Source organism: Acomys russatus, chromosome 26 (assembly GCF_903995435.1).
Source record: "Acomys russatus chromosome 26, mAcoRus1.1, whole genome shotgun sequence".
Classification (NCBI taxonomy): Eukaryota; Metazoa; Chordata; class Mammalia; order Rodentia; family Muridae; genus Acomys; species Acomys russatus.
This window is the reverse complement of record NC_067162.1, coordinates 8,679,564-8,694,637: the sequence shown is the minus strand read 5'-3', so window position 1 is coordinate 8,694,637 and position 15,074 is coordinate 8,679,564. Positions and strand designations below refer to the sequence as shown.

At 40.7% G+C, this 15,074-nt stretch overlaps 1 protein-coding gene across 3 annotated transcripts in view; it reads right to left on the bottom strand.

Annotated features, from left to right (window-relative positions):
- Positions 1-15,074, bottom strand: part of Inpp4b (inositol polyphosphate-4-phosphatase type II B) — a 345,013-nt gene that overhangs the window by 48,236 nt on the left and 281,703 nt on the right. For all 3 annotated transcript variants that reach the window (XM_051169166.1, XM_051169164.1, XM_051169165.1), the window contains one exon: positions 407-519. In XM_051169166.1, the coding sequence (XP_051025123.1) occupies positions 407-519 (113 nt within the window). The remainder of the gene's footprint in view (positions 1-406; positions 520-15,074) is intronic.

The window sequence follows — 15,074 nt, the reverse complement described above, 5'->3', positions numbered from 1 at the left end:
TTAACTGAACAATGTGTCTATGAGTCTAAGTCATGGATCTGGCCACCACACAATTGGAATCACACCTCTCTATAGTGGAGCTCTAAAATTCTGACTGCTACAGAACACTGACAATTGTCCATAGCATGTAACACCAGGAAAATCACAGATACTTCTTTTGGACCTTGGAGTGACAAGGGAAACAAAGTTGGTAAGGAGGGTCAATAAGGAGCATCTTTCCATGTCAAGTTCATCTTTCGCCATCTCTGTTGATAAGATGATCATCAAAGTGATGATGCCTTGTTAGGGGGATAGTGCAAAATGGTACCTAGGAAGCAAGGACTGGGGCTTAGACCCTGCATTACAGTTTCCCAACAGTGGTTGTTGGTCATGGTATGCCAGGGGAAGGATGGACACGAGTGCTTACCGTTGCTGCTAGCCACATGATTTCTACGTTCTTTCTTTTTTTGGCTTGAATATTTTGGTGGAGATTGTCCAACATTCCTTTTAAATCGTTTTGTTCTTGAAAGTGTGAAATATCTAAAAAGCGAAAAACGAAGGAGAAAAACCAGAAAACAGTGTCAGCCTGAAGCTTCCTCTGGCGATTTCTTGCAACATGTCTGCAAATGAAACTTTCAAAACAAAAACAAAATGTCCTGTGGAGCAAAGAATAGGTAAGAAAAATGATATTAATCCCTTCCCCTGTATCCTTTATCTGAACACGTGCTTCAGTTTCCTGTCCCTCTCTACTTTGTAACTATAGTAATATCAAACTGCCCATGAAACACTGTTACCAACAAGGAAACCATTTTTCATCACGTTGCTGCTGCTTTATGTTGGGTAGCATCTACTTTTGCAACTAAGTAGCTAGCCTGGATCAAGGGCATAATATTAAATTGGACATCGTGTGAGAGAAATCTGAAAGTTCAATTTATAAATATGAAGCTAATTTCTAAACAGAAAGTTTCCCCAGTATTTATGCTATTGATATTTTGGGCCAGATTAGATTCAGTTTTATTTGAGAGGGAGCTACTGGCTATTATGGGATTTCCAACTGCTTCTGTGAGCACTTGGGTTCAGACATTAGAAACAGCCTTTTCAGTGTGACAGTGAAAACTGTATGTAGGCGTTGCCAAAGGTTTCTTTTAAAAAAAAAAAAATGAAGAGCCATTGCTGTCAAGGGAGTACAGGTGTGGCAAGAAGTGACATAGCACAGGCTATAGCCAAGGGCAGAAGAGAACTAAAGAGGGACCAGGAATGCGCTGCAGCTCAGACATCTGCATTCTAATAACTAAAACATGGGTAACAAATGGCCAACACACCCGCAAAAGCCAAAGGCAATGAGCAATTATGAACCAAATGTTCCTGAGACTTGATGAGATGGGATTCAACGAAGAGGACAAAAATGTTCCTTAGAAACGGTGTTGCATCTGGAATGTGAAATATGAAAAAACAGTGGAGAGCTCACTAGCTGAGACATGAAGAATTCCTGAGATCCTTGACTAAGACTGAAAAAGAGAAGACACGTAAGAACTAAGGAAGAAACAGAGCAGACATTCCAAGTTCCAATCACAAAGCTAACACGGATTTACTTTCATAGAGACGAGAGTTTGTAATTCCAAGTTTATACAAGATGTTTCGCCTAATGCTAGTAGTTCGTAGTTCCTGACAAGGTCTCCAGAGAATACAGGAAGTATCTAGGTGAACACTACAGAAATGCGCATGCGCAAAAGAACACATGATGTGGAAGAGATGCGCTCACTGAAAAACGATCTTATTTCATATCAGGTATCACGAGTACAGAATAAAATGGCTATTCTTTCATTATATATACTATGTTACATAAACATTTTAAAACATCTATGTGAATTATACACATGAATTTACTAAATGACGCAAGTTTCAAAAGTCAAATTTTCATCATGGAACTAAAGCTGATTCTCAAAGACAAAGTCTGACTCCCCAAGCACTGTCTTCGTTAGGGTTACCACTGCTGTGATAGGACAGAAAACCAAAAGTAACTTGGGGGAAAGTTTATTTTGCTTACACTTCTACGTCACAGCTCACCACAGAAAGAAATCAGAGCAGGTACTCAGGGCAGCAATCTGGAGGTAGGAACTGGGGCTCAGAGCATGGAGGAACACTGTGCACTAGCGTGTTCCTTATGCTTTGCTCAGCCATCTCTCTTACACCATCCAGTACACCTTCTCAGCTGTGCTACCCCACCCCAGTCAACTGGGCCAACCTACATCAAGAAATTGCACCACAGACTTGCATAGAGGCAAATTTTACTGAGGCATTTGCTGAATTGGTAATCTCTCTTCCCAAATGACTCTAGGTAGTGTCAAGTTAAAAGAAAAAAAAAAAAAAAAAAAAGGACTCCATCACACTGCTAGGTAGGTCACTCTCGCCAGACACGTGTGTTTACACGTGTGTTTAAACATGAGAGAAAGATCCCATGATATAAGATCAGCCTTTAAAAATCCAAATAATCAAATGAGGGAAAAATAGATATTCAAGCCCATATTAAGTGCAAGAAAGTAAGCTGTGTCTGTAATTAGTTAATGAAGATGTCAGATGGAAAGAGTTGGTAAATCTAGGACAATAGATGGTAGTAGATGGTCCCACAGGAAATACTGTGGGCCTCTAGGAGCATTTGAGGCCAAGGGACATGGGCCCAGGCAGCAGTGCTGTGAACCCTGGAGTGTGTGAGGCCCTACACCTCTGTGCTGTGTGATCCTGAGCCCAGTGTCTGTTACATAGAGTCTGGGCTCCAGGCAGAAAACACCAACCCCTGGTCACCCACATCTTCAAGGTCCCAAAGATTCTTTCAAATCCAGTTTATTCAAGTTTATCTTCATCGATTTTTAACCAATGTAAAATACTATGCCTACTTTAATGAAAAATAAAATCCGAAACTGCAATCTAGAAGTGAACACAGGTAATTAACTAGTTTACACTTTATTCGATATTTGATACCTCATCATACACAAAGAAAGTGGCAACTATGTGAAGTAATAGACATATTAAAAAGTTTATCTACAGTGATTATTCCATTATTTGTATATTAAACTACTAATTCTCTTCCTCACATCCGCAGTCTTTAATTATTAAATATATTTCCATTACTAATTAATGCGACATCCCGTGGAAGCAGCATATCATGCACACATCCGCTCTGTAACAAAACCTTTGTGAACTAACATCTAATCCTAGCATGCGTGGCACATCGTGTTTGTGCTCTGCCTATTTAAACACTTCTACTTGCAGCCCACCAAACTGAAGCACTGCCAACACAGAGAACCACGATAAAGCCCTGGGAAGCACTGACTTGCAGAGGCTTCACAGTAACCTGCACACTATGCTGATCGTCCCCAAAGCCATGTGGTAAATATGTGGTTCCCAGGGTGGTCCTGGGCAGAGTAAAACCTCGAGGATACGGGCTCTATAAAAGCAACTTAGGGTATGGTTAATGCTCTCACAGGAGACTCTGGAACTCCAGCCTATTCTCTTTCCTTTCTTTTGTTTCATGGCCTGGCCATAATGTTTTTTTTTTTTTCCTCCACCACATGTGCCTGCCATGATGGACTGACTTGTCACAAGCCCAAAGCAGTGACATGAATTAATTAGGGCCCCTAGAATAGCCCAAGTAAGACTTTTCATTTGTAAGTTTGTTATCTGAGTTACTTTTTTTTTTTTTTACAGTAAATTAACATCACTTAGCACAAATAGTAGGGTTTTTTTTTTCCCAAAAGGAAGATTACAACTAGTCTCTGATCTCCCAGAAACTCTAGAATCTATTCCCATCCTTTTGTGTTTCTACACTTAGTTGGGGTTAACAATCTACTCTGGCATTTTTATAATAGACCAACCTATTCATAACAAAGCACTTATGCTTAGTAAAATGATTTTTTTCATTGTTGACATGGGATTTCATGCTCTGCGCATTAGAAAAGATGTTGTGGAAGATGGTGAGAGCCTGAAGAGCAGCCTTGCACACATGGGACCTCAAAAACGTGGCAATTAAACAGGACCAGCATAACGACCACATCAACTGACACTACAACATTGCTGGGGCAAACTCCCAAGGCCCTGTCCTGAGATAAGGAGCTACCGACAACCAATGGCTCCCGAGAGAGGAAGAGTCAGTCTTCTCTGGGGAACAAAGCCATCACAGATTATCCAATCCCAATTGGTCAGTGCTGAAACTCATACATACAGGAGGAACACCAAGTGACTTAGTGATGTGTGTGTGTGTGTGTGTGTGTGTGTGTGTGTAAGTGTGTGTGAGTGTGTAAAACTATAATGGATAAATAAGGAAAGGTCTTGATTTCGAGAGGAAGTGTGCGGTATAGAATAAGTTGGAGGGGCAATAAAGAGAGTTGTCAATAAACAGACATTTGAAAACAGACTATAAATCTCCTAAATGTGATGCCTTAGTTTGAGCGGGACCCCTGGGCCCAAATCTGCCTATCATATTGTTCTACTTGTAGATTTCTAGGATCCTCTGTATCCTTTTATTTTGCTATTCTCCTATGCGTCTCTCATTTAGAGTCTCAATAGGATGCCTTCCCCTCTGTCCCAGTTTCCTGGTAAGTGAAGGCTTTCGTGGGACATGCCCCTTGGGCTAGTATGCAGATATAAGTGAGTATATACCATTTGATTCTTTCTGCTTCTGGGTTAACTCACTCATTATGATCATTTCCAGCTCAATCTCAAACTAAGGCACCAGCCAAGGACAATACAGGAGGTAAACTTTAAACCCCTTCCCAGATCTAGCCAATGGTCAGAATATTCTCCACAGTTGAGTGGAGAGTGTGATATTGACTTTCTCACGTACTATGGTGCCTCACATTTGACCATGTCCCCTGGAGGGGGAGACCTGGTGGCACTCAGAGGAAGGACAGCAGGTAGCCAAGAAGAGACTTGATACCCTATGAGAATATATAGGGGGAGGTAATCCCCCTCAGGAACAGTCATAGGGGAGGGGAATAATGGGAGAATGGGGGGGTAGGAATGGGAGGATAGAAGGGATGGGATAAACATTGAGATGTAACAAGAATAAATTAATAAAAAAAAAATCTCCTAAATGTGAAACAAATAGCCGTTCTTCACCCACTCACATCTCATAATGATTGTTGAAATAGCATACGGATATAGTGGCTCCTACAAATCCCCATTCCCTTGTGGCTGAGAGTCTTTACCTTTCCAGGATCTGCTCTTTTCTCCCTACTTTTCTCTTGCCCTCTGGCCTCGCCTCCATTCACCATAGTCTCTCTTTCTCTCTGTCTCTGTCTTTGTCTCTCTTTCTCTTTCTCTGTTTCTGTCTGTCTGTCTCTCTCTCTCCTCTCTCTCTCTCTCTCTGTCTCTCTCTCTCTCTCTCTCTCTCTCTCTCTGTGTGTGTGTGTGTGTGTGTGTGTGTGTGTGTATTTGCCTCCGTCTCTCTGTCTTGCTAATTTTCTCTCTTTATATTCTGGAGACCAAACCCAGAGCCTTCCCAGGTGCTCTTTTACCCCAGACTAGACCCCCAGCCTTCTAATTATATCTCTAGAATGGCAATTAGAAATATATCACTTCTTTGCAAACCAATACTGTGCTTGGTGCCAATTTTTTCAGCCTAATAAAAATCCATGGAGAGCAAAAAATCAGGTCTAATTTGAAAAAGGGTTATCAGTAGTAATGGCTATTTTATTGATTTGTGAGGTTTCAACATGTAACAATATCTTCAGATATATCAACTGAATTCATAATCATTGAGAAACACGGGTTTGCTTTAGATTTATACCAGGTCTCCTGAGATGTCTACAAATTTAATAGGTTTTGTTTTGGCCACGTGTTCATGCATTAGTCTAACACCAAATTTAGAGAGTTCAATTGAACCTCTGAGCAACCTTCATATGTGGGTTTTTTGTTTGTTTGTTTTTTTGTTTGTTTTTACTATTTTTCTAATTGGGTTACAGAAAGTAATTGAAGGTGAAAGATGCAAAATGATAATTGAATTGTTTATGACATTAAATAATAGAAAAGACAAAATGTTGATAAAGAGGATGGGCAAACTTTTAAGCATTTTTTCAGTATGCTATTACATATACAAACAAAATTTTTAAATGCCACACATATTGACATGGGTATTATAAAAATTATATTAAGCCAGAAAATGACAACAAAATGGTTCAACTATATAAAATTATGTAGGTAAATATTAAAAATATACATGAGAATATAAAATAATAAAGTCAAGATGTTGCTTTTCTCAGAGAGAAAATACTTATCTGTGAAAAAGCCAAAGAGAAGTCAGAAAAAGGACCTTTACTTTGTAAATAGTTGCTTTTTACACAGTTGTTTATGCTGGGTTATTAATTCTCAATTCCTAAATCTTTCTTACTTATAATTTTTTAACTTCTGTATTTGAAACCCCCATAAGTCTCTTGAAACAAAGCCATAATTCCAGGAAAACGACTTTCAATGCCAGTTCCACCCTGCTTGATATGTGGTTGAGGGCGAGTTGTTTGGCTCTGTGCCTCTAGCTCCTCAACTGTAAAATGAGCACAGTGACCCTGCCGTGCTTCATCAAGCTGAGAGAATACAATTAATAAAGGCTGCGGCAGAACGCCCTACATTACTCAATTCTGTGACAACTGTAAAGACAGAGAAAGATGTCTGTTGCTCTTGGGAAAGCCAGTTTCATCAGGACTACACAGAGTCTATCCAAGATAGCAAGCCCCTTCCTAACACACATGTGGATACAAATACCACCCCATTCACACACAAGCGGGCTCCTGTCTACTGCTCCCCCATGGAATGGAACAGGAAAGGCAAAGAGTTACACGTTATATTTATCTTCTGTGGCTCACCAAATGATGCCTCTTCAGCAGCAAGAATTCTAAACAGAATTGTGCCCAGAATTAATGGTAGGGTACTTCTTTGTGAACAGGAATGGTCCATGCTTCCCAGTGGGTTAACTCAGCTCTAACACTATGAACTCTGGGAGTGACTTCACTATCTCATGGTCAGATGACATTACACTGCTGGGAACATTGTTGAGGTGACAGACAGGCTTAGTCATAAGGTGAATACATGAATAATTGCATCAACACACTAAGAGGAACAGAGACTAAGGGGGGCAAAGCCATCTCTTGCATACGTCTGAGCCACCAAAACAATCCTCTCTTGGAGCCTGTCTTACTGCTGGGCTTTTGGAGGACATTAATCAATGAATATTTTTAAATTTTTATTAATTTATTCAGATAACAACTCAATTGCCATCCCATCACTTGTATCTTCCCATTCCTTCCTCCCTCCCGTTTTCACCCTATTCCCCTCTCCTAGGTCTATGACCTCCTTCCCCACTATATGGCCATAGGCTATCAAGTCTCATCTTGGTAGCCTGCTTATTCTTTCTTTGAGTGCCACCAGGCATCCCCACCAAGGGGAGGTGGTCAAATATGTCAAAGTTAGTTCTGACTCTCCACATAACTGTGGAGAATGTCCTGTTCATTGGGTAGGTCAGAGTAGGGGTTCAATGTTTACTATTGTATTGTCCTTGGTTAGTGCAATAGTTTGAGCAGATGCTGGGCCCCAATCCACCCATCATGATGTTCATAGCAGCCTTATTCATAATAGCCAGAACCTGGAAACAGCCTAAATTCCCCTCAGTTGAAGAATAGATAAAGAAACTGGTACATTTACACTATGGAATACTACTCAGCTATTAAAAACAGGGAAATCCTGAAATTTGTGGACAAATGGATAGGACTAGAGATGGTCATACTGAGTGAGTTAACCCAGAAGCAGAAAGACTCACATGGTATATACTCACTTATAATTGGGCACTAGCCAAAAAGGCATGTCCCACGAAAGTCTTCACTTACCAGGAAATTGGGATAGATGTGAGGACATCCTACTGAGACTCTAGGTAAGAGAAATATAGGAGATGGGGAAATAGAAGGACCCAGAAGGTCCTAGAAACCTACAAGAAGAACATCAATGAATATTCCTTATTGTTTAGAACAGTTTGAGTCAGGGTTTCTGTCCCTTGTCTCTTACTACTAAAGATATTTAAGGTATATAAATGCTGATGGGTTTTTAATGCTAACCAGCCAACTTTATAAATGTGTACTGTTATTATAGTACAGAAAAGACAATTAATATTATTTCTGGATATCAGGAAAACAGCCAAACCTGTTCTGGTGTTTCTAAATCACTGCGCCCTTCTTCTCTGGTAGGTTCTTCCTGAGGAGCTCAAGTGGAATTATGACTGTCTTCACTATTGAGGAAGATGGAACCAATGATATTTACAACCCAGGGCCAGGTCATAAGTGACTATATAACTCCTATCTGGTTATTCTCTTTGATCTTTACTGTGCAGTCTCCCTTATTATCTCTAGAAGAATAAATCTAACATAAACTAGGAGATGCCATGGGCAAGGTCTTTTTAAGGGACCGAAGCAACAGGCCTTATGTCAGTCTATCGCCAGGTACTAGGACATGGATTCTGAGACTTTTGGGTGCCTCAAGTTTCCAGGCACTGAAGAGACCCCTGACCACTCTTCCTTCTACTCAAAGTCATCAATGTGAGAGAAGAGTCAAACTGCCCCCATTAGAGTCCCTGACCCAGCAAATCTCTGGTCAGGGTTAACTGGTTCTATTACGTGTTTGTAAACTGGGGACAGTTTGTTACATGGTAGTGTATAGATAGAAACACAATAGAAACAACGTAGAAGAGCTCATACTGCCTAGAGAACAATGTTTTCACAGTATCTTCTGGTTAGCACTATAATCTGCAACATTAATCTACTTTAATTAATGCTAAACAATTATAATTGATCATATTAGCAAGCAGACAATCATACTTAGGAAAAAATATCGAAATAGTTATAAATAATATTCTTCTGAAGGCTACAGGATCTTGAAAGGCATAAAAAGACAGTGCCACACTAAAACTGGCTTCATACAAATGGCATCTCTCATCTGCCATTATGAAGAAGACAGTGTAAGAAATCAGACACCAAAATTCCAACCTACTTAGAGATGAACAGTTTCAGTGTACACACTTTCAGAGTTCCATCTTAAATGAATGTAGAACCACATGACTAGAAGCAACAGTTGAAATACCTCAAAATTGTGGTGAAAATGTCTTTTCTTTACTAAAGATTATATGAAATTCTCTTCTTATATATTATACATTGGGAGCCATAGCCTTTATTGAAAAGGGAGAAGAATGAAATAACACATTAGGCATTAAAATTTTTTTTGCCTTTTCATTGTTTCATTCTTTTTAAAAATGTTTTATTTTTCATTTTATTAATTTATTCACATTACATCTAAATTGTTATCCTGTCCCTTGTATCCTCCCATTTCTCCCTCCCTCCCATTTTCCCCTTACTCCCCTCCCCTATGACTGTGACTGAGGGGGACCTCCTCCCCCTGTATATGCTCATAGGGTATCAAGTCTCTTCTTGGTAGCCTGCTAAACTTCCCCTAGGTGAGAGAAGCAAGGGAGAATGGGGAAATAGAAGGATCCAGAGGGTCCTAGAAATCTACAAGAAGAACATTATCATAGGCAGATCTGGGCCCAGGGGTCTTGCTCAAACTATGGCACCAGCCAAGGACAATACATGCAGTAAACTTTGAACCCCTACCCAGATCTAGCCAATGGACAGGACATTCTCCACAGTTGAATGGAAAGTGAGGATTGACTTTCACATGAACACTGGTGCCCCATACTTGACCACATCCCCTGGATAAGAAGGCCTGGCGGCACTCAGAGGAAAACATTTTTTAAATCTCATAGAAATACTTTATGGCTTGATTACAGAATCCTAAAACATCTTTACATTTTGTAAAAGGCTGACAGGCTCTTTGTTGTTTGATGGCACATCAGCAGCTGACCTTGAGTTTCTTGTTCTGCTTGTCATGGTTTTGTACAAGGATGGAACTAGATGGCCAGAGAAGCTCTGAGCTGGGAGGCTTTGCATGGACGGCCAGCTCAGGGACCCGTGAGTCACATCGAAGCTCACGGATATCACTTTTGCTTGTGCTCAGCTGGTAGAGGTTGTAGCAGTGGAAGGAGATGGGTGACCAACCCTGCCCCTTGGGCCAACTTCCATGTACACTATTTTACCCAACAACCACAGCACAGCAGAAAGGATTTGCCTGTTGGGAGACGGTGAAGATAGGAGCAAGAATGGGCTTTTCAAAGCCTAGTTAAAAGAGGGAACGCAGCTTGGGAGAAAATTCCAGCATCCTATCAGCTGGCTGAGGAAACAGAGGAAGATCAGACTGCAGCCTAGAGGGGCAGAGGCAAGGCCTTCCCTTTTGGTTGTCTTTATCCCTCCACTTTCTGATGACATAGATGGAGCCAGTTCTCCTAACCGTTGTTTTTATTTTTCCTCTTACGTGTATGTGAGGTTCGCCTGCATGCTGTCTGTGCACTGTGGGCATGCCTGGTGCCCTCAGAGGCTAGAAGAAAGTGTTGGATTTCCCTGTAACTGGAGTTACAGATGCTTTAGAAGTAACATGTGGGCACTGGGGATTAAACTCGGATCTTCTAGAAAGCAGCAAAGGTTAAACCTGCTCTCTAACCTCCCTGCTTTGGTTTTAACTTAGAAGTTAAAATTAATCTTTAGCCACCTTTAACAGATGTTCTGCTTATTGGATATACTATCAAATGAAAAAGAGCCACTGGAGACACAGACATTAATCCAGGTCAAATCCAGATATTTATATACTAAGTGCATATCTTAAAAATTAAGATAATTAGTGTTAACCAATTCCTTTCTGTAAGACCAAAAAAATTATCTTTATGGTGATTTTTTTTAGAAACTTGTTTATAAGGATATTCCAAAATGAAAGGTAATTCATTTTAGAGAAAAAAAATCAGAGAATTGATAATCACATGAAACAGTAATTAAAATTAATACGGGTCTGAAGGAGTATACACGAGACAGAGAAAGAAAGGTTTTTGAGTAGAAGAAGGTTGTTAAGTGGGTTGAAATAATAGGAAAGAATTCACAATCAAGTGTAACTGGAAGGATCATTGGACTTGTTAGAACCCTGAAGAAATAGAATTCTCTGAGAATTTCAGAATAGACACCAATCATTATCCTGCCCACTGCTCCAGCTTTCGTACATGGAGTGTGACATCTTTTTTGTCATAGAAACTGACAGTGGAAATACCGACTTCATTACCCCAGAGAGATAATGGGGGAATGTACTTCGAAGTACAAAGTACATGTGTGTTAATTGTCCTCCTTTGGCTGAGGATGAAACATAAGTGTTGCAAACAGCTAGAGACTCAACTAAGTGAGCTCTCACTTGCATTCTTGTCTTTTTATTCTAAGCCATCACAGGCCGGATGGAGTGGCTAGTGTGCTGGGAGGCCACCCAAATGCAAAGAGTGGCCGACTATGAAACACAAGATGGGATTTTTGTCAGACTAGATATCCAGTATAAAGAAAAGAGGAAGAGTGGGACGGCAGATAGGGTAGACGTCTCTCTACCTACACATAACAAAGTGGAAGGGACAATCAAGAACTGACAGATTGAAGCTGTGAACATGACAGTGTAATAGTCAAGATGCAGAAGATTCTTTTTATTTAATTTCAGTTTTCAGTGTTGTTTGGACTTCATACTTCTGGCTGGTCTATAGTTTAATGACAACTAAATATCTCTATCTCTGATTTTATGTACATTGAGAAAATAAAGATAGAATACTATTTTATAGCACATTAAAATTTTATTACGTGTGGGGTCGGGAGGGGTGCATGTGGAGGACAGAGGACAGCTTGGTTCTCTCCTCCTATCATGGAGGTTCTGGAGCTCAAACTCAGTCTGCCATTTTAAAGTCTGACCAGAGGAGCTCAGACAGCACCAGTAGAATAACAGCCTAAAAGTCAAGAAAAGCACGTTCTGCAAATCATCCTATGTGGCGTCGAATCCCTGATGTCCCAACAGCACCTAGGGTGGAAGCCTAAATCCCGCTTAAAAGGTGACAGGGTTGACCTAAATCAGTATTCCTTGAATTATGTTTTGAGGAAGACTTATTTAGCAATGTGCTAATGGTATAGCATGTGTTTATGGTCCCCTGATAGTAAAATTAGAAACATAAAATTTATCTTTAATTACAACTTTATCTAGAAAGTTCCCTCTAGCACATGAGCTATTAGCTATTGCTGAGATCTGAAGATTCCCAGAATTCTTGAGCTCCTCCCTTGGGGGCTAAGGAAGACAGGTAGCAATAACACAGCATTATCATATTTTTCCACACGTTAGCTGATGGCAGTATATCCTTTCTGACTTACGTACTCTCCCTGGCTTTATCCTGTCTGCAGGGCACTGTGTCATGTACAGCCTAGCTCCCTTTGTAAGCTTGGGGACAATGAAAAGAAAGTATAATATAAAACAGGTGTTTGGGACAGAGCAATGACAAGGGAGATTAGTCTAGCCGGGGTTAGATAGCTTTGGGCAAGATAGCTCCAAAGCCCCACTAGAACACACGTGTGGTGTTCTCTCTTGCTAACGCCCAGAGGAAGCAACTTACATAAATGAGAAGGGTTCAAGAAAATCTAGTGTTACCACAAGCAGGGGAGATACTTACATATTCACTTTGAAACCTGGGAAATAAACTTTCACTATTAGAAAGTCTCTTGGCTAATCAGAAATGATTGAAGACCTCCCTGGAGTAATGACTCTCTCTCTCTCTCTCTCTCTCTCTCTATGTCTCTCTCTCTCTCTCTCTCTCTCTCTCTCTCTCTCTCTCTGTGTGTGTGTGTGTGTGTGTGTGTGTATTTATGCCTCTTTGTATAGTTGCCTCATTTCATTTTCCCATTCTATAAACATAGGCCATTTCCAGAGTGTGATGAAGTTCAGGGTTAACATTAATTTCTGAGTCTGGAAAGCATGGCCGTGGGTGTGAGGCGGAAACACACAAGTCCATGGATGTGGCTTGCCTGTTGTGTCATCAAAGCACGTGGACGGTAAGTTGACAGTCCTCACAAGTGCTTATTTTCTGTGGAACATTGTCAGTCTTTGTGGCTCAGTGAGCAAAGTGTCACTTGTCATGGTCAATTCCATTGCCTATTCCAGCCTGAGACAGAGCTCATTGAATTATCAGTAATTGAAGGACACACTCGCTTAAGTAGTTGTAAGTCATGGATACTCACAGTGTGACACAAGCTTCTCTGACCTATGCACCCGCCTTATGATGGGTGTAAGTTACAGTCTATTCTCTAATGAATAGCTGACTCTATGGCATTGAACAGTATGTGAGGACAGCAGTGTGATTTTCTTAGGAAGCTTTTAGCACCTAAGGTTGATTGTTCTGTCCTTAGAGGATGGGGTCACATTGTCCTCTCACAGGCAGCTCTACTCATGGCATCACCCGTAACTCTACTATACACAGAATACAGTCCTGACTGGGCACCATCACATCTGTGCTCTTTGTTCATTTTAGGAACAAAATTCAATAACTTTACTCAGGAAAAGTATTATCTCATAGATATTTTACAAAATTATATTATTTTTCCAGGTGTGCTGGTGCACAGCTTTAATCCCAGCACTCAGGGAGGCAGAGGCAGGTGGATCGCTGTGAGTTTGAGGCCAGCCTATTGGACAATGCAAATATAGGCCAGCCAAGGCTACACAGAGAAACTTTGTCTTGAAAAAAAAAGTACCAAGCCAAAACCAAAACTCCAAACAACCTAAAAATATATTATTTGTATTTATGAAAAGTATTTGTCCCGTGCTTAAAAATCAAGCTGAATATTAAATGTCTGGGTGGCAACATCAAAATATGCAAGGCATTGTGGACTGGAGAGACTGATTAATTGGAAAAGTCCTTGCCTCACAAACACGATGGCCTGAGTTAGGTCCCCAGAACTCTTGTACAAACAGCTGGGTGAGGTAGCACAATTGTAGCTCCAACTCTAGTTAGCTAGAGACAGGGAGAGCCTGTGGAGCTGACTCGTCATTAGCTCTGCCCTATGCTGTCTCAAAAACGCAAGTAAAAGCCCTGAGAAATGGAACTCAAGATTTTTCTGGCTTCTACGCTCATTTGTAACATGTACACTTGTATTGAAATGAACACACATACGAAGTGAGTTGTTCCTATGTGTGGCATGAGCATGATAAAACACAACTTGAGTTATTCTACCTGGTATTAGTATAAGAATCACTTTCCTATCCGCTTTTATACGATCCTTTCATCTACAGGGTCATCATCTCAATGTGGTGATGTTAGGGTTGGGCTTTTTTAATATAAATTTTACACTATTTTTTTTGTTTCAATGTTTAAAGTTTTTTTTTATAATGTCCTGAGCAAAGATTAGATACATACAATCTATGTTTGCTTAAAAATTAAGGTTATCTGACTTAGAAAATAGAGAACGGCTCATGACAGAGCACCTTAAGTTCTGTTACAAGCATAAGAGACAAAAAGAAAGTGAAAATTAAAAATAAAGCAAAAGCTCAAAGGTAGGAAACCTTTCAGCGCAAGTAAACTACTTAAAACGGTTTTTGTAGTAGGCCTAAATGGAGTTCATACCATGCATGCACAGTTTTTGCAACGTATACCTAAAAACTATATACTAGGTTAAGCGCGATGGCTAATGTCTTTAATCTCATTACTCAGAAGCCGAGGCAGGAAGGCCACTGAGCTCAAGGTTAGCCTCAGATATGAGAGTGAAACCTGGATCAGGACAATAAAAGACAGTGAAAACACATACTTTAGTAATTGTGCTTGATTTCAAGATGGTGCAGTAAATATTTTTGTTTCTGGTGTTTCTTGCCCTGAGGCTAGTGAAGTAGGATCCCACAGCTGGGAAGAGCAACTCCAAATCACACCCTGACCCTTCACAGCATCACCTACCTGCTGAATACAATGTTTAAAGGGCTGCAAACAGGTGGTGCAGGGACTCACACAGGCAGTGTAGGACTCACACAGGCGGTGCAGGGACTCATACAAGCAGTGCAGGGACTCACACAGGTGCTGCAGGGATTCACACAGATGCTGCAGGGACTCACACAGGGAGTGCAGGGATTCACACAGATGCTGCAGGGACTCACACAGGTGCTGCAGGGACTCACACAGCAGGTGC